This window comes from Archocentrus centrarchus, chromosome 16 (assembly GCF_007364275.1).
Source record: "Archocentrus centrarchus isolate MPI-CPG fArcCen1 chromosome 16, fArcCen1, whole genome shotgun sequence".
Lineage (NCBI taxonomy): Eukaryota > Metazoa > Chordata > Actinopteri > Cichliformes > Cichlidae > Archocentrus > Archocentrus centrarchus.
The window spans coordinates 14,162,739-14,188,774 of record NC_044361.1 but is presented as its reverse complement, the minus strand read 5'-3'; the positions used below and the strand labels follow the sequence as shown (position 1 = coordinate 14,188,774).

Sequence of the window (26,036 nt, the reverse complement as noted above, 5' to 3'; positions counted from 1 at the left end):
CGGTGGTTGACAGGAAGGCCTGAATCCTGGACTGACCTTCATTTATAGCCTCACACAAACATTTTGTTGGTAGTGACAGTTCCACTGATGAAAAAACTGCTTAGTTGATCCTGAAAAGCAGTTTTTGACTTAAGAGGTACTGTTTTGTTTAGCCTTCACTGCCACCACACATTTTTATACATAAAGATAGTAATACAGGCTTAAATATTTTACTTTGCTGATATCTGAAACCTCGGGCAAACAGAGAGAATATGTTGGGGGGGGGGGGGTGAAAGTTTGGAGACTGGAGACATTTGAGACTGGACTGAACCTTTTAGGTAAACTTCTGATCACTTAAACACAGTCTGAAAATCAGTATTACCCTTTGTGTCTGTGTAGATTCTCAGTCATCCAGGTCATAGTAGTCTCTGGAGCTTGAAAAAGGCGACTGGACTTCTTTTTGTTTCTTGAAGACGTTTCACCTCTCATCCGAAAGGCTTCTTCAGTTCTCAACCAAATGGTGGAGAGACCCAGGTATTTAAACCCCTGTGGGCGTAGTCCCCTGGAGGTGGTTATGACCCTCTATTGATCATGTGCGTGAACACATGTGCCCAGGTGTTTCTTTCTCATCCTGAAGCAGAACAGATCAGGATGAAAGTTTCAGCCACTCTCTCCAGTGCAAGACTTCCTCCATCCAACCTCACCATTCAGGAGAAGAAGGCCATCACAGCCCTAAGCAAGGATCAAAACATCACCATACTGCCAGCCGACAAGGGGAGGTGCACGGTTGTGCTGAATTCATCGGATTACCACAACAAAATTACTACACTCCTCAGTGACAACAATACTTATGAGGTCTTGAGACGTGATCCCACAAGCAACTACAAGAAAAAAGTTGTTTGCTGCCTGCAACAACTTGAAAAGGAAAAAGCCATTGACCGCCCCACTTACTACCGCCTGTACCCTGGAGAAGCCACTCCATGCATTTATGGACTCCCAAAGATCCACAAAGAAGGAGTCCCACTTCGACCCATTATCAGCAGTATAAACTCGGTCACCTACAACATTTCCAAACACCTCGCCACCATCTTATCACCGCTTGTTGGCATCACACCCCACCACATTGAAAACTCTACAGATTTTACTAACAAGGTCCAGAATCTTGTACTGGATCCAGATGAAACCATGGTGTCCTTTGATGTGGTTTCACTTTTCACTTGCATACCCACAACTGAGGCAGTGGAGACCGTCAGAAGACGACTACAGGAAGACGATTCCTTACTGAACAGAACCAGCTTCACCCCAGATCAGATTTGTGCACTTTTAGATCTCTGCCTTACCACAACATATTTTAAATACAATGAGGGATTCTACAGACAGAAGCATGGATGTGCCATGGGCTCCCCAGTGTCTCCCATTGTAGCCAACCTTTACATGGAGGAAGTGGAAAGTAAAGCTCTTGGTTCTTTCAAAGGGATGGCACCTAGCCACTGGTACAGATATGTAGATGACACCTGGGTCAAAATCAAAACCCAAGAAGTAGAAGCCTTCACTCGTCACATTAACTCAGTGGATAAATACATACGTTTTACCAAGGAGGACACCAGAGATAACGAGTTACCATTCCTGGACTGTGCGGTGCTTATCGAGGAAGATGGAAGCCTCAACATTGAAGTTTACCGGAAGCCCACACACACAGACCAGTATCTCCTCTTTGACTCCCACCACCCTCTGGAACACAAACTTGGGGTGATCAGGACCCTACAACACCGTGCGGAAAGTGTTCCCTCTAAGGCAGAAGGGAAGCATAAGGAACACACACACATTGAGAAAGCCCTCAAAACATGCGGTTACCCCAACTGGGCCTTCATCAAATCAGCTAAGATGCACAGGAATGAAGGCCAAACACAAACTACAGAGAATGGGAAGGACAAGAGGAACAACATTGTCATCCCATATGTGTCAGGCTTGTCAGAGAAACTCAGAAGAATTTTCTCCAAGCATGACATCTCAGTATACTTCAAACCAAGTCACACCTAAGACTGGTTCATCCCAAGGACAAACCCGCCAAACACAAGATCAGCGATGTAGTGTATGCTGTTCAGTGCAGTGAAGAGTGCTCGGACCTCTACATTGGTGAAACCAAACAGCCTCTTCACAAACGAATGGCACAACATAGAAGAGCCACCTCGACAGGACAAGATTCAGCAGTACATCTGCATCTGAAGGAAAAAGGGCACTCTTTTGAGGATGCCAATGTTCACATTTTGGACAGGGAAAACAGATGGTTTGAAAGAGGAGTGAAAGAAGCCATCTATGTCCACTGTGAACAACCATCATTGAACAGAGGAGGTAGATTACGTCACCAACTTTCCCCCGCTTACAGTGCTGTCCTGAGCTCCCTTCCCAGACGTCTCAACCCCCATTCACACCTTTGTTCCAGTGACCTCAATAGGCCACAGGAAACAATGGAGCGGAGTCCTAAATTGGTTTCAACTGAAACCACTGATTAAATATGACCCACGCCCCCTTCACACCTGGGCACATGTGTTCACGCACATGATCAATAGAGGGTCATAACCACCTCCAGGGGACTACGCCCACAGGGGTTTAAATACCTGGGTCTCTCCACCATTTGGTTGAGAACTGAAGAAGCCTTTCGGATGAGAGGTGAAACGTCTTCAAGAAACAAAAAGAAGTCCAGTCGCCTTTTTCAAGCTCCAGAGACTATTACCCTTTGTATTCAACATTGCTGGATCCCTTTGTGTATTTGCATAGTTGAGCAACAGGATTATGTTGACCCTTGGTTTTTAGTCACAACCAATACCCTGATTTCTGTCTCCTTCACTTCATGCTTCTGTTACAGGGATTTCGGATGTTTGGCCTGCAGTCTACGGTGATGTTATTGAACCAGCTTTTCCACATCACTTACGTCTGCATCAGGAAACCTCACCCATTTATCTGAGGCTCTGACCTGATTGTGAGCATAGGCAAAAAGGGGGTTTGTAATAGGTGATTTAAACGCAACTAAATTAGTAAAAAACATTTGCAGGAAGTAGTTTATGGTGCACACAGCATTTCCTGTGTTTGCGCGCTAACTCATAGGCATAATCTCAGCATGTTTTGTACACTTTCTTGCTGCTAGACAGATGACCACCAGCTGTCTATCAGGATATCTTTGTATATTCCATTAACCAGGACACACACATACTGCACATAGTAAAGCACTGAAAACAAGTCTAAGTGCTTTACATGATCTGCTGTTGAAAGTAAAGAAATCCCCCTCTAGCAAGGACAAATCTGAGCACTCAGCTGTTAAAAGTGCAACGGAAGCATGTATTGTGAATTGATGCATTGACTGTGGTGTGCTTAACAGCAGACATGCTAATGGTATAAAAAGGCAAACTGACAGTTAAGTACTCACAAACTACAGTATAAAGCCTCAGTTAGTTGATATTTAACAGTTAGTGAAGTACGGTTGGATGTGTTGCTCCACCAATATGATCAGTGGAGTTCAGTGTAGCTTACTCTGATTCTCAGCCGCCTTGATCAAAAGGTGGTAGGTTGTTAGAAATGTGTGTCTCTGTATTTTAATGTAGTAATCAGTTGTTGTTAGTCAGCATTGGATTAAATGCACTGCTTTTCTTTTCCAAGTAGTTGAACATTAAAGAAGGCCAATTCTCAGTAGGAGACTTGGATATCACGAAAGACTAGAGCACACTCACCTTGGGCCGCTGTGAAGTTACACCACATGTGCCAGAAAATATGAAACGTATTGAGGTGACTGCTGTAGAGTTCTCATGCATTAGAAAACACGTGTGTGTGAAGTGTAACATTATCAGGATTCACCTGAATGTACGCACGGTGAAACACATAAACCGTGTGCGTGTGTGTGTGTGCGTGCATGCATGCGCACATAAAGACATGGGATTGTGCTTTGCTGCATTTTGGTTCTACTGTAGGTGTCTGTGTGTGGTTTTGCGTATGCTGATTAGAATCTAAGGCTTGTTAAGGTCAAGTTGCAGCAAAGAAAGGGTTAGGCCTCTGAGCCAGCCTTGACTCAGTCTTAGTGGAAAAAGTTTTTAACATTGCTAAAAGGTTTGGGTGGTGCAGCTCTGGTTTCTTAAAACAGCTGTTGAATATTTGTGGTCTGTGTTGTAATGTCCATATTGTTGCATTTTCAAGCCCAGTCAGTGGTAACTGGTTAACAGGATCCACTGACAAATCATCTGTTTGTGTTTTTTTTTTTAGACTGTCAGGGCTAAGATTGAACAGTTCTCATCTCTACATAACAAAATCTTTAAGGGGAATCACAGAGTACAAGTTGTACCTAGAAACCCAACATGAATTCTTCCAAGCAGCTAATGTAAATTTCCCCATTGTGGGATCAATAAAGTATCATCAAATGAAATCAAATCATCTAAATGATTTAAAATTTCCACTTAACACAGCTGTGATGTTTTTTGTTTTGTTTTTTTTTTTTTAGGGAAAATCATCTTTACACTATGCATTATGAACTCTGTATCATCAGAGCGAAGGATGTGTATATCGCCATCATCAAACAAATATTTGGACATTGGCGCAGTTTTTGTACTCTTGCCTCTTAAAAGCAAGAAATGCACTGTACAGCTCAGCAACACTAAAAGACAGTGGATGATGGGGTGGGGGGGCTGATACAGCATAGTTTTGAATATTGAAATATGTTGTGTGGCAATATTATATCAGTACAGAAACACCAAATATTGATAATTTATTAAATAAACAAGAAGCCCTCCGAGAGCGCAAACCTTCACCAAGGCTGCTCACTCTCTGGGCAGCATTTACTTTTGAGGGAATGGTGTTTTATTTATATATATATATGAATGACATATGACTTGACTGGCTGTAAATCCTAAACATTCATGCAGTTTGTCAAACTCCGTGAATTCAAGTGGATAGTGTGCGACTTTAATCAAATCTTGATTGTTTGATTTGAGAGCCTCTGTGGGGGTTTAAAGAGGCAAAAATATGTCATTGTCCAAAAACTTCTTCTTGACCTAACTGTATAATTGCTGCAAATCTTATACAAGAAAAACATTTAAGGTGCTGGACAACACACTTTGTCCTTGAGCCCTGGCTCCACAGCACAATGACATGTTGTTCCCACCCTGTGGAATTGTGACCATAACATAGTTGATCCCAGTGCTGCTGAGTGTGTTATTACTGAAACTTAACATGAAAGTACAGTACTGCTTAGTCAGCATTACACTTGTATTATAATGATGCGTACTTCACTCAGGTTGCTAACCTTGACACGGTTCAATAATTCCAAAGGAAAACACTTAAATTGGACTATTTAATAATGATTAATGATTTTTTTGCCCTTATTGACTGATATTGGTAAATAAGATGCATTTACTAATGTCAGTGGGTGGTGTTTATTTGTTGTGCCACATCAGTTTTAGTTAGTTTTTCTAGAACAGTGTGATGAGGCACTAAAGTACTGTAAAGTGCTTTGAGTGCTTAGTTAGAGTAGAAGAGTTCAGACTATAGTTTTCTTACAGTTGTTTACTTTATTGAAAATGTGTTTCTTTCTTTGGCCCAAAGAGAGAAATAAATGGCACCAAAATCAAAACAAAGATAAGAAACATATTAATATTGGCATCTCCTCCTATTGGTATTAGAATTAGGCCCCGCTAATAACAATACATAATATATTCTGTACAGTATTTGTACACATTTACAGTTATTTTAATTTTGTTAGAAGCTGTGATAATTTAAGACTTCATCCAAGTATTAATAAAAGCATTCAGGTCCAGACCTGCAGCAGAAAGTGTGGCTTGGTATGTTTTGCAGACTGTATGCTTTGTTGTCATTAGCAACAGTGCTTTGGCCTTTATGATGTCCTTTTTCTCCTAAATGATGGAAACTCTGTGACCTAAATTCTACTTCCCACAATGCTCCATGAAATCTTACTCAGTATGTCTGAGAGGAGGCTGTGGTGGAAAAAGACAGATGGTGAGAAACAGAAGGAGGAGTGTGGATAAATGCAGGGGAGAGAACGGGAGTTTTAATATTGTAGAAGACAGAAAGTAGAGAAACAGAAGAGGTGCGCAATAACACCACAAATGCATTTTTTTTTTTAATGATAATTGAGAGTGAGTGTGTTTGAAGGCCTGGCCATAAATAGAAACATAGATAAGTTCCTCTGTGATCCTGGGCTGGCAGCCTGCTGAGTGATAATGTGGTTACTTTTGTCTGCCTTTTAGCTTGTTTCAAAGGTTTCCTTTAATTGTACTTAGTGTGGCTGAGTTGTAGTTTAATAAAACAGTGACATCACAGTAATTATCTCAACCACTACTACTTCAGATTAGCTCCAGTTTTTATATATGGGATTTAGAGGCATTGTTTTGAGGCTATAACTATTGGAGGTGATGCTCTGGGTGGTGTTGACAGTATATTGAGAGGGTTTTCTAATACTTCAACTTCCCCAGTCATGACCCACAGGTCGCAACCTCCCTGTTAAAGTGCCAATAAAAACATGGTTATAACCTCCTCAGACATATTATTGGTTACATGTTGGTTTAACTGGTTTCTATTAGGTCATAGAGGTATACCTGACCAGCTGATAACACAAGTTAATGTTAAATCATGTCTATAACGGTCAGCATGCGCTCTGTTTATGAGCCAGTCACCCATCGTGCAGTAGAGTGTGATACCATGTCTATAAATACTACTGCGTGCCCTAGTGTGAGTGAGAAAAAGACAGAGAGAATCTTGTTTACTGTGCTAATATTTGATAAACAACCACTAAGAACATGTTTCCATATAGTAACCTAAATACATTAAAAAGGCTGCAGTTTTAACTTGAGCCTATGAGACACTGTTTTGTTTTTTACATAATTTTGCTGCAATTTTTATGCATCTTTTTTTTACATGTTAATTTAAAAAAATTTTTAAAAATCTTTTAAAATCTTTTTTTCTCTTTCAGATATTATCTCTGCGCACCCACAAGAGTCTGGTTTGGCAGCTGCCCCATCTGCCCTGTGCTGGTGAGACCACCTGATCATTTCTGTCCTGTCCTGTCAAATAATGCGCTCAAGACAAATCTAATCTTTCTGCTTTGGTGGGTCCAAGTTTGGTCCATGGCCGGTCCTGTTTTTAATCGGTAATCACTCGGCGCCAAGCTGGACCCGAAGGCTCAGACTCCCCCCACCTGTTCCTGCTCCTCCGCCCCGTCCCCTAAACAGTCGTCTGAACACATACGCACATCCCAGCTCCACAGCCAAGGGCTCCGATTGGCCCGTGAGGAGGAGGAAGAGGAGGAGTATGTCAGTGAGGCTGCACTTCAGAGGTTCACGGCCACCTACACAGATGCTGAGACCATTACTGGTAATTGCTGCATGCATATGTTATAACCACTGGTAGACAAAACTTACTGGAATCCATTTGGCGCTGTTGTATCAGCACTGTGTGCAGATGTGTGTATAATTCATCTGTCAAAAATTATCTTTACCACTCCATTTGGCTGCATTACTGTATTATAGACCTTACACAGTACATCAGAATTTAACCCAATTAAAAGTTTACAGTAATGCCAGCTCCCAGTCTCTAATGGTTTTGGAGTAAGGTGGAAGGAACAGTGCAGGCAGATGAAGATGGTTTGGATGAGAGTTTGGCTTTTGGAGCTGTGAGAAACTGTCCCTTTCTGTGACCCTTTTCTAATGTAACATCCTGTCAGTAAAGCAGCTCCAGGGGACTTCAGCTCTGTGTATGAGCCAGCATGTGAAAGAGAGAAGAGCTCGCAGTGGACTGTTTCTGTCACTTCTTTCATGCCTCTCTCCTTTTTTTTTTCCATCACCCCCTTAACCTCCTTCCCAATAGAGCAGGACGACACTAGTGTCCAAAGTGTAGCTGGCCCTTCTACTTCCTGTTTTCAGTCTGGGCAGAATACTCACCAGACGCTTTTAATTCAGTTGCTATTACATGCAAAATGAATGGCTATTGGAATATTGATTTTCTTTTTTGCTATGCTAATCATGTAGAACTCTAGATTACAGGAGCTTGGGACTCTTAGGATCATTAAGGAAGGGAGAGGGAGCTGAGTACAACCTGGCTAAAAAGCTACTTCAGCACATCATAAGGCTTGCCAAGCACTTATACAGCAACATGCTATGTAACACTCTTACTCACAGGAGTGACAGGAAAGGACCCTCCCACAGACATTCTTTTTCCACCCTTGGGCATGACCTCAGTTCCTTGTATTATTTTGAACAGCAAGGTCTCAAACAAACAGGCATCTATCAAAGGGCTTACACATTCAGATTTAGTTATATATTTATAATTAAAACAGCTGTCACGTCACCAGATAGAGGAAGCCAGAGCACCTCAAATCATTCAGCGTGACCAAAGTGAACATTAGCACATATGGTTTTTTGCAGGCCTGTAGCTGGTGCAGTGCAGTTTTCCACACATAGCTTTTACCCAGGCAGGCCACCAAGGAAAATTAGCACCCATGCAAATATAATCAGCAACTCATTTAATCCATCCCAAGGAACAAAGTCATCTTCAGTTAATTTAACTAGCGGACTATCCCCTTGTTCTTATTTTGAAATTTCATTCACTGCTAGTCAGGCAGCCTCAGCGCTTTACATCTTCTGTTTTGCTACCAGTTGGCTTGTTTGGCAGGTTGATGTTGTGGGGGTTCTTGATATTGTGTAGATGCTATCTGAGTCTCTCATCTCAGGGTTGGACAGCCTCCAACTCTTAGTCTGCAGCTGGGGATGGTGGTCTTTGTTGCTCTATGGGAAATCTGTGGCATAAAATGTTATGAAGTTAATGTTTCTGGTGTTTAGGGCATTCTCCAAAATAGTCAAATTTTTAAAGGAGCTGAGCAAATCACATAAGAGGCATGTTCCCATTTTGAAAGTGAAATGTAAATGTTCCTAGGTTTGACCTAGTAAGGTTGCCATCTAGATTTTCATGGAAAAGATACCAGGGTGTTTATCTTAGATAAGAAGCCAACACATTTAGATTAATGGGAAGTATAAGTTTTTATTTACTGTAAATAGGTTAGAGCCTGACCAATAAACAAGGGGCCGATATTAGCTATTTGCTGATATATCAGTATCAGCATTTATAAGGACTTGGATATGAAACTTTGAGACAGTTGAGACGGGAGAAACACCCTTCAACTGTGTTATGAGTGTTGATGTTGCATAGTTTTTTCACCGGAGGGCACGCTGCAACTTCCCTGCTGGCAACACGTTTGGAACGCCACAAGCAAAACAACCAGCTGATCAAAGCAACGTCGGGCAGAGCATAATCGAATAATCCACGACTTGTTGTGTCATCATATCTTAGTAAGGGCTCATAAGTAACTACACATAACAAATGTGAGGGGAAACCCGTTTGTTTGGTGTATCCGAAAGGAAAATATATAAGCCAAAATTTTGGATTTTTAAATCCCCAAATATTGGTATTGTTCTTAAAAATCCTTTATCTGTCAGGCTGTAGTAGACTAAGTGAAAACCCACACTGCAGTGTGCATGAATTTTTTTTTTTTTTTTTTAAATTGTCAGGAAGTCACTGCTTTAATGGCTGGACTTCTGATTGCATGCTGCTTAACTATGCTTAGACAAGCAGGTATAAGACATGAAATGACAACCTGTGGTAAGATGTACAGCAGTCCTGTTTGTTGTTTAAAGGTTCAAAGTCAGAACAGTTGAGGACGTTGGGTCAGTGCTGCCATCTGCTGGTTTCTGTTTGAATTTGCACTTCTCATTTGTTTATGTCCTCATGTCTCCCTCTGTCAACCTTCACTGTTGTTCTGCTTCTCTGCCTAACTCTCTTTTTGAATTTCTCACTGAGGGAGGATGGGTGGGTGTGTGTGTGTGTGTGTGTGTGTGTGTGTGTGAGAATGAGAGAGAGAGCGTGCGTGTAAATGAATGAACACAATGAGCTGAATAGAGCAGCTCATTGCCATGCGGCAGTTTCTGGGTGCGAGCTTAATTCTCCGTGGTTACCAGCCAGCAGTGATGTAAAGAGTTGAGTAACAGTGAAATTATGGGATGTGTGGCGTGGAGAGGAGAGGAGGATTTAGGAGCAAGCAGGCAGACAGAAAAGACACAGAGGGCAAATAACTTCAGTAAGGTGCTGGCAAAGTTATTGAGTGGACAAACAAAGGTAAAGCCTGTCTGAGTATGCTCCCCTGGATCCAATCACGGCATGCAAACACATTCACTGTGCTGTCATTTTTAAATGAGAGCTGGGCTCTGTTTGCATTGTTACTGAGAGAGATCCTAAAGATGGGTTTGAGCCTGTGCTGACCCACCGGGGCCTCCATAAAGTGCTCAGAACACTTTTGTGTATGTAGAGATTAGCCTCGGTGAGCTGTTACAGTCAGTCTGACCAGTGCTGCCACCGTCAGTCACTGAGGGGGGACTCTGGCATATGTGTACTGCACACATAAACTGAGTGTTGCTATGGATACACTATTTTTATACATGAAAAGTGTGAAAAATCCACCACAAACTGAGAGCACGAACACTGACTACACACTCAACAGAGTAAACTGAACTGCATTAGTCTGGATTTTACAAATTTGGGGGGGGGCTGAAAAATATTTAACAGTAGTTTGAATCTGAATCTAACATATAAAATATAGATTGTGAGTTTGTACCAGGTTTAGCCAGATGATCCTCACCTTTAAACAAATGGAACAAAGGAGTTGGCATGCTGTTGCCATGTGACTTCAGATGTTTACATACTGCATCTGATGAGAACTTGTGTCCTCCTTACTGTTCTGGTTGTTTCCAGGTCTTGCATCAGTGTTATTGCTACACAGCAGGAGCTCTGGGGGTAAAAAAAAAAAAAGGGGGGGGGGGCTTTATCAGCGACGCAGCCAGTTCTAATATTAAACTAAAGATGACATTAAGGGGTAACGCTTTACAGGTTTTCTGTCCTTTTTTTTTTTTTTTTTTGCTCTGCTCTGCTCTTTGTTTCTGGTCTGGTAAACTTGTCCCTTAAGCTTCATCCACACTGGAAGTGGCCGCTCAGCTGATGGCTGGTCGCTTGCGTGCGTTCCAGGCTCTGGTTGCCTAGGTAGCCTACTAAGATATTTACTACCATGTCACATATCATATATGGTATCCTGCGCTCTCATTGGTAGTCACTTCTGGAGGTTGAAAAAAGTTTATCTCCAGTCCCGGTCACTTTGCCTCGCCAGCGGTTATTTCACCTGTAGTGGCTTGAAGTCCCTGAATGTGAATGACTTTTTATGGACTCCGGCCATCGTGTTGCTTGCAGTGCAGATGCAAGTGAGCTGCCTTATATTACCCCACAGGAGGTCCAGCTAATCAAAATCACCAGGTTACATTTGGATCCAGGTAAACTGATTTGTGTTATATGGGTTCTTACCTTCAAATGCACTATAAGTACAGATAGGTTCGAGACACATATCACACATCTAATCATTGCCACAGACCCTCTTCCCACTCCCCCCATGGTAATAGCACTCCCTGACAGCTGCCGCCGTCACCAGCTGGATAATTTGGAAACTGCTCACAAACGGCTTCAAGAACTGAGACCGAGGCGCTGACCCAACTTACTGTCCTTCAACCCAGGATTCAAATGATCCACAACACAACCCCAGATGTCCTGCATCCATCCCTTGACCAGCTAACATGGGTGGGAGCTATACTAGGAAGCAGGTTTTGTATGTTGTGGGTTATCGGTGTCATGTTAGGCAGCCATGGAAAAGTAAATGCACATGGCAAAAAAAATCTTAGTGCTGATTGTATAAACCAAACAAGAATCACTGTTGCGTGGGAGTTTGCATGGGTTCGTTCTGGAAGAATGGACCAAAAAAAAGAGCAAAGAGACTTTGATGGAAACTGTAATAATTTATTGGGAAATCCAGCAACTAATCCCATATCGTGTTTGTTATTCTATGTACTTTCCTTTGTTTATAAAAATCTGAGTTATTTTTTTTTAAAGATGTTCACTTCCAGAGAGTCTGCTAGGATTTGCAGGATTCTTTGTTTTGTTTTTTGTTGTTGTCTTTATTTAAAAAAACAAACAAACAGGTGTTATCACCTTGGCAAATACCAGCACGCGCTCACACTAGACTCAGATTTACAGGGTTAGTGACATTTGAAAACCCTGGTCCGACCACCTACATGTAGATTTGTGAGCTGCCAGTGATATTTGATAACACTGACGTACTGCCCTCCGTGACCAGCAGCTGCTTGTGCTGCAGTCTAATTCTGGATAACCCTGCGCTGCAACTCCACGAGGGCAGCATTACAACTTAAATGGAGGAAATTTAGTAAGTGTTAGTGGATTATGGTTCACATCAAACCACCCACCTACTTCTGTAGTTCCTTAAAATTACAGAAACATTTCTAAAATAGAACATTTCAGTGATTGGTTACTTTGTGCACCACCCTATTCGCTTACATTACCATGAAGTTTAGCAACTAGAGATTCTAAACTGATTAATGTAGCTATTAGTCTGCTTCTAAGACTATTACACATCAGCTTAGGATCACATGTAATCATATCGGACTTCATTTGGTACCAAAAGCTGGGATCTGTGGGATTACAGGGGAAACTCTTGAGTGGGGTTTTGGCAGGTTTTCTGCTGCGGCTTTGCTCCCGTTGTACTGACTATGAATCCTGCGTTAACCAGGAGAAATCTTTTCTGCTGACCTGTTTCTCTGCTAGTGTAACACCTCCTTTATGTTGAGTTGTTCATCCTTTGGCTCGGGCTATGTTTTCAGCCCCTCCCACCACCTTTTTAAATTCCTCAGTCCATCTGTGTCTCGCACACTTGAAAGGCCCAATCTCTCTGTGCGAGTGTTTTTAATAAAGGAGCTTGAGCAGCTAGAAAGTAAAGACAGTAAAGAGGTATGAACAGTTTCAGGCCTGCTGTGACCACAATGGGTTTATACAGGATTAGCATAGGGAAGGAGTGTGTGTGTGTGTGTGTGTGTGTGTGTGTGCGTGTGAGAATCTTTCAGCTTGTAGGAAGAGTCCAGCTGGGTTTATTGGCTGCCACAGAGTGGAAAAGTGAGAGAGAGAGAGAGCGGGGCGGTCCATGTGGTCTGTCGTCATTGGCATGTCAAGCATGATGGGACCAGTTTGGTTAGCTCCTCCCTCCCTCCCTCCTTCCCTCCCTCTTTTTCTCTTTTTGTCTCCTGCACTCCGAACTGTCCTCAAACTTTTAGCACCCCATCTCTTCTTCCCACCCTCCCCACACTCTTTCTCTCTCCTGTATGTGTTATTTCCCGCGACCTTGACCTCTCCCGGACCGCTGGAAAATGTGATTGGAAGGCAAGAGAGAGGTAGCGGTTGTCGGGCTCAGGCACCATGAGTGAGTATACTGTGCAGAGAATGGGTTTTCTGGCAGTTTCAGCTCATCTCTAGTGACAGTTACGAAGAGTCTAACATCTGGATAGAGCCGCGCTCGCAGTGTTTTTCAGCCTTCCCTTTCTTTGTTTGTCAGCCACGGTTGCTTTCTTGTCTTTTTAAACGTAAAGAACTTTGCAAGAGAAAAACTGTTTGTCATCAAGCTTTATGTTTGTTGAATGCTTTTGATGTATGAAAAATCAAAGTGTCAAATATACTGTAGGTTGTATTTCCAGGTTGTAGGAAGTGTGCCCCAAGGGGGCATTAGTGCATTGTTTTGGTTAACAGGAGGCAGCCATGTTGCATTTCAGATCCATGCTTTCTGTTTTAAAAGTCACATCCAAGAAACTGAACAATCTGACACAAACAGCTTGTGAATGATTTAGGATCTTAGTTCAGTGATACTAGTGAGTTACACAGTACCTTTCCTGTCATTTAAAAAAACTCCCTCTCCGTGTCTTTGGAGCCTGCGAGGTGTGTTTATTTGCTGCGACCGCCTGCGTGACGGGCCTATTTTTACATTTGAACTTGAACTTTCTTGTTGTGGTGTCCTCGCAGCTTGTGCGCTCTGTGCCTCCTCTCTGTATTTACATTTGAATATTGTTTTGAACTTGTTTAAAAAAAAACCCAAAAACAAAAAACCCCCCAAATTTATCCAATTGTTATTTGGATTGGTATTTGGATTGGTATTTTGAGAGTGCTGGTGAAACCCAGCACTCTCAAAATACCGTAAAGATGGTGTGCAGCAATCATAAGCAGCTTCTGCTGTTGATCGCTGTCGGCATGAGACAGAGAGATTTTGGTGTGTTAACATCCTCAGACAGAATCATACTGAAGTATTATTTGTGCACAAATATATTGTAAAGGGAGTTTTTAATAGTTTGTTACAAAACTGATGCTTAGGAAACCAACCTGTCAAATGTAATATCACTCTTCATCTGCTGCTTTACTTCATATTGTTTAAAACCAGGTGATTAGCCAAAGTCACGATAATCAATAATAATCTTTCTCAGTGAACTTTTACACAGTTTTTACACAAGTCAAAGGTGGTGCAAATCAGTTGAACATTGTGAAATGTCCATTTTCTGATGGAGTTAGGAATTCAGCACTTACTTGTGTTGAAATTCCTCTGGCTGTGCTTGCTAAATGTTGCCTCAGCTACTGCTGAGAGTGTGTGTTCCCCTTTCCAGCACAGTCAGTCATTCAGTCTGGATTAGAAAAAACTGTAAGAGACCGCATTGTTGGGGAGACAGACAGACAGACAGATGGGAGAGTGGAGCAACAGAACGGAGAAACAAAGGACTTTATTTTTACTGTATGTTAATTGTCATGTTTTGTCTCATTCTGTCACTCCAAGGGCTTCTCTGTTCTATATTTGTGGAGGGGGGAAAATAAAAAGGCAAAACCTGATTTGAGTGTGTGAGCAGAGAGAAAGTGTTCTCTAATAGAGCCAAAAATGGATGACGCTTTTAATAGCACACTAACGTGATGTGTGAACAGAGAGGCGCATAGCAGAAAGCTTAGGTAAGGTTATTTAGGCAGGCACAGCAGCGCACAAATGGGAATCAGTGGTTTTCAATAGAAGGCTGCTGCTGATTTTGTGAAGGAAAAAAATGCAGAGCGCGCTGCTCAATGGCTCAGTGGTTAGGGCTAATGTGCCTTGAGCATTAAGTTCCAATGAAATCCCTGCTGACCAGAACTGCTGCATGTCATTCCATCCATCCATTTCTCCCATTTCTCATCCCTTGTCACTGCAGCTGTCATATAAAGACTTAAAAAGCCCAATAATCATAATTAGAATTGTAAAGGAAGAGGGAAAATACAGAGAATTTGTCTGATTTGAGGTATAACTTATGCAAGAGGTGTATAAATTGCAGGGCCTTTATTTTTTCATAGGAAATGATAGGAAAACAATGGGAAGTTCAAGTCTGGTCTCACAGTTAGTAGGGAGGCTCTGTAGCTGCTCCACACTTATTTAAATTTTGTTTTTCTTCTAATATGTCTTCTCTAAGATACAAGCAAATCTCATATCAGCTGCCTGCACAGAATGGATTGCCTTACTGCTTTGTTATTAGCTTTTGGGTAATAATGGGCTAACATTATGGCTGAGGAATTATTTATTGTCATAGATTAGGCTGTGGCACAACCACAGGACTCAGTAAAATTGTTTGACCAGCCACCTTTTTATAATAATTAAAAATGTTTAACACATGATCATTATGATCATAGAGCTCCAGTACATTTGATTCAATTTAACTAAGGATGCCAACTCAACTTTGAGTTGCAATGAAATTCAACCAGTTCCTCAGTGGGCCACTAGAGGGCCTCATACACCTTCAGGTCCAGAAGACTGCATGAATGTGTTAAATGAGACCTGTCATGACCCAGAAGTGATGGTGTTTCCTATGCCCATTGGCTTTATGCAAGCTATGATGATGTAAAAGAAAACTTTTCCAAAGAAATCAACAATTATTCTACAATTTGTGTTCTCTCCTTGTACAGATGTGTGTAACAGTACTGATTTGCCGGAGCTCGAGATCATCAGCTTATTGGAAGAGCAACTGCCAGTGTACAAGCTGAGGGCTGACACCATCTTCGGTTATGACCAAGATGATTGGCTGCACACTCCACTCTTGGCCCCTGATGCTGCCATCGACCTGACTACTGAACAGATTGAGGAGACCCTCAAATACTTCTGTAAGTGCTTCACCTCCACCAAAGACGTTATGTTTTTGGTAGCACGTGTAAACACGACAGCACAAAGTTTTGAAGAGTGTAAAGATGATTTTTCAAAAAAAAAAAAAAAAAAAATCACAGCTGTGTTAAATGGGAATTTGAAATCATTTACATCAGCTGCTTCGAAGAATTCATGTCGGTATTCTGAGGGCTTTAGTTACCACATATCTGTTTAGGTACAACTTGTACTCTGTGATTCCCCTTAAAGATTTTATTGATTTATGTAGAGATAAGAACTGTTCAGTCTTAGCCCTGACAGTCTGAAAAAAATAGGAGCAGATGATTTGTCAGTGGATCCTGTTAATCAGTTACCACTGACTGGGCTTGAAAATGCAACAATATGGACATTACAACAAAGACCACAGATATTTGACAAACCAGTGCTGCACCACCCAAACCTTTTAGCAATGTTAAAACTGTACACTGTAAAATATAACTTTTGTGCCTGTTATTGGAGCGTGACAATGAGAGCTCTAAAAACGATGGTGACTTTGATGTTGTAGAAACGAGTGTGGGCGCGGTTAGTGGCCGTGGTTACCAACACAGACCTACTTAATGGCTCTGGTTACTGTTTTGCTTTCTCGTGCACTCGCCACTCGCATTGTGTTTTTAATGCATCTGTCAGCCTTTGTATTATCAAACTATGTCTTTCGGTTGTCATCTGTGCCAGCTGTAGCACATACACACCCACTTGCACACATTTTGAATTAAACAAATACACACTGGCTCATGAAAACGTGCAAACACTGCACATGGCAGACCAAGGGAGTGTAAAATGGGTTTTTTCACCATCAATTATTCAGATCTAACTCATGTCTACTTGAATAGTGACTCAGGGTAAAAACAGGTTCTAAAAATAAATCAAGCATCTTATAAATAGGCTTAATCAAGAGCTGCAAATACACCTCAGCGCCCCATCGCCAGCACGGTCATGGGATTGACATTCATCAGAGAACCAGGCTGTCAGGCAATGATGAGGGTACAGAAGAGACAGGATACAAAGTGTGTTTGGTTATACAATCAATACCACTTTTATGCTTGATTAACTGTATCTCCACTTAGATTTTTACTAGTTATCCTCATTCTTACAGGGGGCATGCTGCCTCTCATTGTAGCCTCAAACAGATGGCTGGGTATTGGCACCCTAAGGGGGGGTGATACATGAGCTACTACAGTTAATGGGAAGGCTCAACTTGTCTTGTGTGTCTGATTATACTAACAGTCACAGAGTGCCAAATTGTTATCATATTTAAGCATTTATATGATGAGCAGTCCAATCCAACTTCCATCTTAATCAGGAGCACTCTTTCATTCGTTGCATGGTTTCATGCTGCTGTGAGGTAGCCGGATATTATGCACACTGTTGCATCATTGATTTGATCTGCTGCCTGAGAAGGATGAGTCAGAGGAGGTTGTGACATCGAAGCAGCTGACCAATCAAAGGCAAATCAATAATGACATAAAACCCACATGTAACAAAGACAGTGGGCTATCTGATTGGCCATTAGCTGGTGATAGGTATTATCAACAGTGTAAAAGATAACAGTGTCTGTTTAAAAAGACTGACTTATTAATTAGAATACATTTATGTTGTCTTGTGGATTGTATTGTTTAGTTTATCTTTTTGTGTGACTGCATACTTATGATATTAAATAACTGCATAAATATATTTTATGCTCAGACAGCATGCTGATATGTATAAATGCAAATGCTAAGTGATTCTGCATTATCATGCATTATCATTATCATGCAGAATCACTTAGTAAGCATCTGTAACTGAATCTGTAATGGGTCTTATGCAACCTTACTGCATTACACGAGTACGATTTGGAGCAGTTTTGACCCTTCTGGCTCATAAGCATAAAACTGTGTGCTTCCCACTTAGTTAGCAGCAATTTTTTTTTTTCCCACACTGTATAAGAAACGCGTGCTATTTTTAGCAAACAGCAGTTCAATAGTATGCCGTTAGACCTGTGTTAGCCCATCCTCTGATCATTAAGCTGTATTATGCTGTCGTTTCATAATGTGCAGTGCTGGTCTTTGCATCTCGCTGGGGCCCTGATCAGCTTTCTGTCTTCCCACGCATGTGCTTCATCACTGCCTGTATGACAAATCCCCGAATCCCCATTTTGGTTCATTCATTTTTGGGTTAGCCACGTCACCCCTGCCAACGCTACACTGCCTTTCTGCATCTACATGCTGCTCAGCTGTAGGCCTTTGAGTCTGAGGCTGTTTCTATAACAACCACACAGAAGGACAAAGTAGAGGAGAGGAGGGAGGGGAAATGTTGACATGAGACCGGTGGGCGGGAGAAAGCTGGTGATATTTCCAACCCCATTGGCTGTATACACCCTCTAAGCCCACCCCTCCCACTGTGTCGTCATTATCATCATTTCTGCTGCAAAACCCGTGACTGCTGCTGCTGCCTCGCTCTCTGTATCTGTTATTGAGTCATTGCTGGAGATGCGGTTGTCCATGTGTTGAGCTAAGGAATGTTACAAAAGGGAAGGAAAAGGTCATGTTATGACTTCAAGAAGAAAACACGGCCAGAGGATCAGCTTATAGTAGCAGAAGATATGCTGACATGAAGCTATAAATGGATTTAAGATGAAAAATCTGATTATTTCTTCTAAAGCTTTGGAGGGACTGAGGACAACTGAGGACAGAAAATAAGGAAGATAGGGAAGAGATTGGCAGAAGATGGGAAATTTGCTGAAAATGGTAATGACTACCTGATGGACTAAAGTGACTGTTTTTTCCAGCTGACAGCCGATGACGCAAATAGTGGTTCTGACTGATGACATCCAAAAATGGCACCAGCGGTGCACTAAATTAAACATAATACACTGCCAGGCTTCTGTTAATTAGTGTGGAACAGAAAAGAAATCTGATAATGAGAGGCAGATTCTCATCAAATATATCCGTGCCCATGCTGATATCTACTAAGCATGCTGGGAAGGAAGAATGAGATGCTGACCCATTGACCACTGAACAATATTGGTAACCAGATAAAACCCAGTAACAGCTGCTCATCTCTGACCTTTCTGGGATGCTACAGTTAAGTATGCTGGGACGTTGGTACATCTGCGTGTCAGAGCAGTGAGGATGAAGAGACGAGGCCAGGCCAGAGGTCAGAGGTTTGTCAAGGCTGACTACTATGAACTGGACTGGTACTATGAAGAGTGTACTGATGGTAAGAGAGTGCTTCAGTGTGACTTAATGTAGCGACATGTAATAGTTGAAAAGTCAGGCAAGTGTTATCAGATTGGTGTTATTGGGAATGCAGGGTTGGTAAGAAGTTGATTTTATTGGGATTATATCCTAGTAAAACAGAAGAGTTGAGACTGACGATACCAAAACCAAAGAGCAACTACAATGACACAGAAAGAGAGCTATTTGCTGCCCAGTGCATACATCAGTATCTCAGATTATTTGTAATCGAGCGAGAAATGAACAGGTTTGAAGCAATGGCCGAGAGGACTTCTTGGAAAGTTAGCTGGGAATTTTTGGGATTGACGTTCACAAATATAAGAACTGCTCTGAGGAAGTCGTGCATACCAAATGTGTCATAACAGCAATTATATCAAAAAGGTGAAGTACATTTATTGTCTTCCACGTAGCTCACTGTTGGGATCAGATTAAACTTATGCTAGTTTCATTCCTAATTAAATTGTGGGAATATGACCTTGTGGATTGGCATTCTCACCAAAAACACTGAGGTAGATGTCGTGGAAAGGACAGAGAGAGCAGCATTACAGCTACAGCAAACAGTAGCTGCAGGACACAGTAGGTGTTATAATAGGTGGTGTTTGGCAGCTGAGTCAGTGGCTCCTAATATAGAGCCAAGTAGTAGTCGTGGGTGTTAAGTGTAGGAAGTGTGGCTGGGTTTCATGGTGGTTCCTCTGTTTCTGGGCAAGGACTAAAGGGCTTGGTGTGCTAATGCCAGCTACCTGCTGATGGTGACAGCAGGTAGCTGGCATTAGCACATCCAGATAAAATGAATTATAGTTATGCTGTGAAGATAGTGATAAATAATAAAATCAACTGAGGTTTCCAAGAGATAACTGCAATAAAATAATCTCCGTTACACAGAATGGAGCTTTTGGAAGTATCCCCAACCTATAATTGCTTTGATTAATGGGGTTTAAAGACTGAATCTCTGCTGTTATTATCAGCAGATATTGACCTATCACAGCTATGCTGGCATCAGTGTATATGTTGTTCTATGTTCACCAAAATTAAAACTTTTAGACGTAGAACATAAAGCAGAAAAAGACGCTTGAAAAGTTTTAAAATGGTGTCATCACCTAGTTTATCCAGCAGAGTGACTCCAACTCAGTCTTTATTAAACTCCCACAGCACTGACTGCAGCACATGTAGCAGAGCATGTTGTAGATGGTGCTGTGGAGTCAAGCAGTGTCTTCACTGTGGGTTGGTAACTACACTTCTCAAAAGAATTAAAGGACCACTTTGAAAACACATCAGATCTCAGGAAAAAGATCATGCTGGATATATGTACTGATATGGGCTGGGTAATGTGTTAGGAATGAAAGGATGCAACATTGTTTGATGGAAATGAAAATTATCAACCTACAGAGGGCTGTAGGTAGGCAAAGACGAAAACCACAGTGAAACAAATTATGTAGCAGTAGGGATGTTCCTGGTGACTAATTTCTTAATCGAATAAACAAGGGGGAAAAAAATTAGACTTACCGACTTGTCTAAAACTAAGAAACACTCAGATATCAAATTAAAATTTATCACTGAATATGAGAAAATAACACCCAAAAAATGACTAAATTGCGACTTAAAAGTGTGGCGCATTGTGCTGCACATTATGAACGATGCTCGTTGCTCTACAATTCATGACACGCATCAAAACAATACAATACAAACATCCATCCATCCATTTTCTTCTTCTTATCCGGGCGGCATCCTGAGCAGTGGAGCCCAGACCTCCCCCTCCAGCTTACCATTGATTCAGACTTCAGCTGCTACAACGTAACCTACGTAAGTGGCCGATGTTGATGCAGGGGTTTATACCTGTGCAGGTGCATTGCGTGTGTTAATTACCTTTCGGTCGTGTCCGGTGTTTTACATGCGGTGGCGGCTGACAGAAACATAAAATGCTGGCACTTGTTTCCCTCCTGGGTCCTACTCATTTCTGTGATCAGTTTAAGGCCAAACACATCAGTCCCTCTAGTTTTTTTCACTTCTTTGTACAAACTTGGAGGAAGTAACCGGAAATGCAGGGAAGGAAGGGTGTTTCTGGGAGGTTACGTTATGGCATTTTTCTATAAAGATGTAAGGGCTGCAGCTCCATCTGGTGGCAGATGACTGCATAACATTTAGGACAAACATTTACCAGCACTGAGTTAATTAAAAACGTAATAAGTAGGCTAACCGACTAGAACGTCTGGTACCGACTAGTAACAGCAGCAACGATTAGTCGTCTAGTCGAGTAATTGCGCACATCCCTATGCAGCAGTCTCGTCCATTTTGCTGAAATTTCATTGCAGCATTTCAAAATGGTACTCAGTACTTTGAATGCTTCTATGCATGCCTAACAACCCAGAGCTGTTCTCTTGGATTTAGGTCAGGTGAGTGTGGGGGCCAGTCAATGGTATCAATCCTCCAGGAACTGCCTGCATACTCTGGCCACATAAGGCTGGGTTCAAGGATTTCATCCCATTACCTAATGGCAGTCAGGGTGCAGTTGCCTAGCCTGGTCTGTGCATCCGTCCATGGATATGCCTCCCCACCATCAAACTGATCAAGCCGAATGAATTTATGTCCAGCATAATGTTCTCCGTGGCTTCTCCAGACCCTTTAACTTCTGTCACATGTGCTCAGGGTGAACCTGCTCTTACCTGTAAAAAGCACAGGACACCAGTGGTGGACCTGCCACCGCTGTGGGCTCCACGTGGTGGGCTCCACGGTGCTATACAGTGAGCACAGGGTCCACTAGAGGACATCGGCCATCATGAAGTCTGTTTCTGATTGTTTGATCAGAGACATTTGCACCAGTGGCCTTCTGGAGGTCATTTCGTAGCTCTGGCAGTGCTCATCCTCTTTGCACAAAGGAGCCGATACCCGTCCTGCAGGTGGGTTAAGGACCTTCTGCGGCCCTGTCCAGCTCTCCCAGAGTAACTACCTGTCTCCTGGAATGTCCTCCATGCTCTGGAAGACACAGTAAACCTTCTGACAATGGCATGTATTGATGTGCCATCCTGGAGGGGTTGAACTACCTGTACAGCCGCTGTAGGGTCCGAGTATCACCTTATTCTACCAGTAGTGACACTGACCCTAGCCAAATGCAAAACCTAGTGAAAAATCTGTCAGAAAAGATGAGGAGGGAAAAATGTCAGTGGCCCCCACCTGTAAAACCATTCCTGTTTTGGGGGTTGTCTCATTGTTGCCCCTCTAGTGCACCTGTTGATAATTTCATTAACACCAAAGCAGCTGAAACTGATTAACAACCCCCTCTGACCAGACTGACCAGATCAATATCCCAGACGTTTAACTGACTTGATGCTATACTCTGATTAAAAAGTGTTCCTTTAATTTTTTTGAGCAGTGTATTTTATTTAAAAATATTGCAAGAACATTAATGAGCAGTGGCAGCTTATATCAGACTCTATTAGAGACCTGAAAAATGAAACAAGCACCACTAATGCAAAACAGCGCGGCTAACAAATGAGGAAAAACAGGTTACAGAGTAGTAAAATGATCCTTCATTCGTTGAATCCTAGTGCGTTACAACATCCTGCAGTATTGTCTTCCAGTAGCTTTAGCGTGTGACCTTAAATAATTAAATACCAGATTGATCCATACGCATACAAAAACACACACACAGAGTGTGCTGCCTGGTCATGTGACAGGTGTGACTCTCACCTTTTGGCGCTCCTACTCTTTCCTCACCTTCACATCTGTTGTGTCTCTACTCCCTTGCCTTAGTCTTTTTTCCCCTTTTTTCACCAATTATGATGCTGCTGCTTATGGTCCGTTATGTGATGTGCCATGTAACTGATTTCATGCTATACATATAGCTATCACCTATAGTAATTGCTTTTTGCATATTTGTTAATTTGTTGCATTTCAACATCATTAAATTGTGCATTTAATATGGATGGTAGAAGAGAAATGAATAATAGGTTGAGTGCCCTATATTATGCATTCTTACATAACAGTTTGAGACAGATTCCCAGTGTGAGTTGCGCAGCTTAAATATTATTCACATGTGGCCGCTGGCCGAGGTTTTATTTTCAGTCTTTTTTAGAACAAATATTGTCTGCTAGACACTCACAATGTGTTTACTGTACTGAAATGTTTAAATACCAGATGAGAAGCAACACCACACGGCTTCTTTGATAAGGCTTCCCATGGAGCGTTGAGACAGAAATGGATATGCAGCTGGTTTTATGCTGGGGAGGGATGAGGAAGTAGGTTGGCTTATATTTAGCCCAGTGATTTGCATGCTGCTCCAAGCCACTCTTGTTGATGGCAACCTGCCACATATTTTTGGCACTTTCAGAGGCCTTCAAAACAAATGGCTTAATGGACAGAGGACAACCAAGACAGAGGGCTGGGGCTGAGTAAAAGGGCACCCTATACTTTTGGTGGGAATGTGAGGGAGAGTTGTCACAGTATCTAGGATTTCAAGCTCGATACTGATGCCCAGGAAAATACAGGATACCATTTTTGATTTGGGGGGAAAAATGACACAAAAAAACCCCAATACAAACAATAACATCAATGACTATTCTATTTTTAACATGTGTCTGTAATCCAAAAAAAGTATAACTGTAAGGAGAGGTTAACATTTAATACTTCAGTGTTGTTGAGATTGGACCTTTGCTGACCCCTCAGAATTCCTCTTAAAGTGCTGTTCACTGTTCTGAATGTCAGCGACTTCAGCTGCTAGTGAGCCGAGGGGCTGTGCGCCTGCTGTAGACAATTTTAAACAAGGTGAACGGAGCTTTCGGGTCGCAAAAATTAAGCCAATATGGAAATGCCTTAATTCTCTCTGAAGGCCACCAGATGGCGATAGCTGTAGTTCCAAAAAGACTTCGGGTCGTGTAGAAATCTGTGGAAAAACAGAGCTCTGTCTTGGCCCTCCTGTAAATACTTTCCGGCAGAGTTCACAGGCTCAGTAGTTCATTTTGGATCATGTTGAATAAAAAGCAAGTCTATTTTGTTAATGTTGACCATACAATGTTTCATAATGCACAATTGTCTATGGTATAAAACAGTCAGACCCACCCCTCCTCATCACATCTGGTTTTTTGCAACCAAATGATGACGGAAACATTCAGGTTGAGGCTTCAAAATGGTACTTAAGTAACCACTGGATGATGTCACAGTAGCTACATCTATATATACTGTCTATGGTGTCTGGCTGCCTGCAGTGGTGTTGTGTGAAGTTGTGTGTCAGCTGCAGGACGTGTGAGTGAAGTCAGCACTGTTGGTATTGATACTGTCTGTATGAGTCAAATATTTCATCTTGCATTTACATTTGCTTATCAGTGCTTAGCAACTTCTGAGGAAGATTTTTTTCTTAATTTTCTGTAAAATGTAAAGTTGATGCAGCTTTTAAGTGGATTGACAACAAAAGTCGAAGACACAGGCTTATTGAAACGCAATTTATTATGTCTGTATAAAAGTGGGAAATGCATGAGAGCTAAAGAGGGAGAACTATTGGCGCATTAAGAGTAAAGGTGACCATAAAACAGTGGGAGAGGCGAAACGTTGCCTGGAAGCACTGAGTGCTGTTTGTCCAGAGCTCTTTTGTTGCCTGTTGTGCTGCATCCACAGGACCATTGAGTGACGCCACTCAAGCATGCAGGACAGTATTGAGCTGTCATTAGTTTTCTAGACCAATTACTATAATTATAACAGTTGAGCAGCAACTAATGGGCAGAAAATCGAGCTTCTTTGATGTCATTTTTGGAGATTAGGCCCCCACAATAGCTCAGCTCAGACAGACGTGACACTGACATGGATGGTATGTGCATTTAGTTTAGTTTTTTTATTTTTTATTATTGTAATCTTTTTATCCATGTTTTCCACCTCACCTCTTCCACCTCAAACCATTTACATGTTATGATAAAATGTTCTAAATGTGTTAGTAAGCTTAACTCAAAAAATTGAATGGTTAACTTGTGGTGCAATTTATGGCCCAGGACTGTTTGATCTTTATTAAACTCTTAAAATGTTCTGAAAGTTCACTGGAGTTGACCCAGTTCTTCTTATTGTTTATTTATAGTCTCCTGTCTTGTGTTTTTGTGCCAGCTTTCAAAGTGTCGATTTGGGATTTTTTTTTTCATGCATTCTATAAAATATTTATACCTATTAAAATTAAGAAATACATGTGACAACCACCAGCTGCATTGAACTGACTTGCTTTCAGATAGTCATTTTTGAGCAGCATGAGGCATGTATGTGGTTAGCTTGGTGCTCAAGGAACTTGAGGCATGAGATTTGATTCCAAACTGAAACTGTGTCTGTCCAGTCTTTGCACACTCTTTTGTGTTTGTGTCTGAGTCATCTACTTCCTGTATGTCTCCATTATAGAAAAGGAGTTAATTTCTCTACTGTATTATATCTCACATTCGCCTAACAAACTGTGAGAAGACACAAATCCCTTTTGGAGTTGCGTTAGGAAGGGCACCCGGTGTAAAAAGCTTCCAAATCAAACATGCGGAGCTACCCGGTGTGGTGAGCCCTTGTGAATAAATGCAGTTCATACAAGATTAGAGTACGCAGTGCTTTGCATTTTCTAAGGTCAGTTTGTATGGCTGTACAAACCAAACACATTTTCCCAGTCTTTTTTCTGACTGACTTTATGTTAATAGAAATCCAGCAGGAAAATGTTTAAATATTTGCTTAGTTCCAATTCAAAGTGCACTTGCTTATCCCTCAAAATCTCTAAT

General features: G+C 41.7%; 1 protein-coding gene across 4 annotated transcripts in view; it reads left to right on the top strand.

Annotated features, from left to right (window-relative positions):
• Nucleotides 1-7,130: 7,130 nt before the first annotated feature.
• Nucleotides 7,131-26,036, top strand: part of trak1a (trafficking protein, kinesin binding 1a) — a 40,141-nt gene continuing 21,235 nt past the window's right edge. For 2 of the 4 annotated variants that reach the window (XM_030749738.1, XM_030749741.1), the window contains exons 1-2: nucleotides 13,089-13,333; nucleotides 15,871-16,065. In XM_030749738.1, the coding sequence (XP_030605598.1) occupies nucleotides 13,330-13,333; nucleotides 15,871-16,065 (199 nt within the window). In that variant the 5' untranslated portion in view covers nucleotides 13,089-13,329. Of the gene's footprint in view, nucleotides 7,351-13,088; nucleotides 13,334-15,870; nucleotides 16,066-19,190; nucleotides 19,298-26,036 lie in introns of those variants that run through there. The other 2 variants (XM_030749740.1, XM_030749739.1) reach the window with 2 other exon arrangements.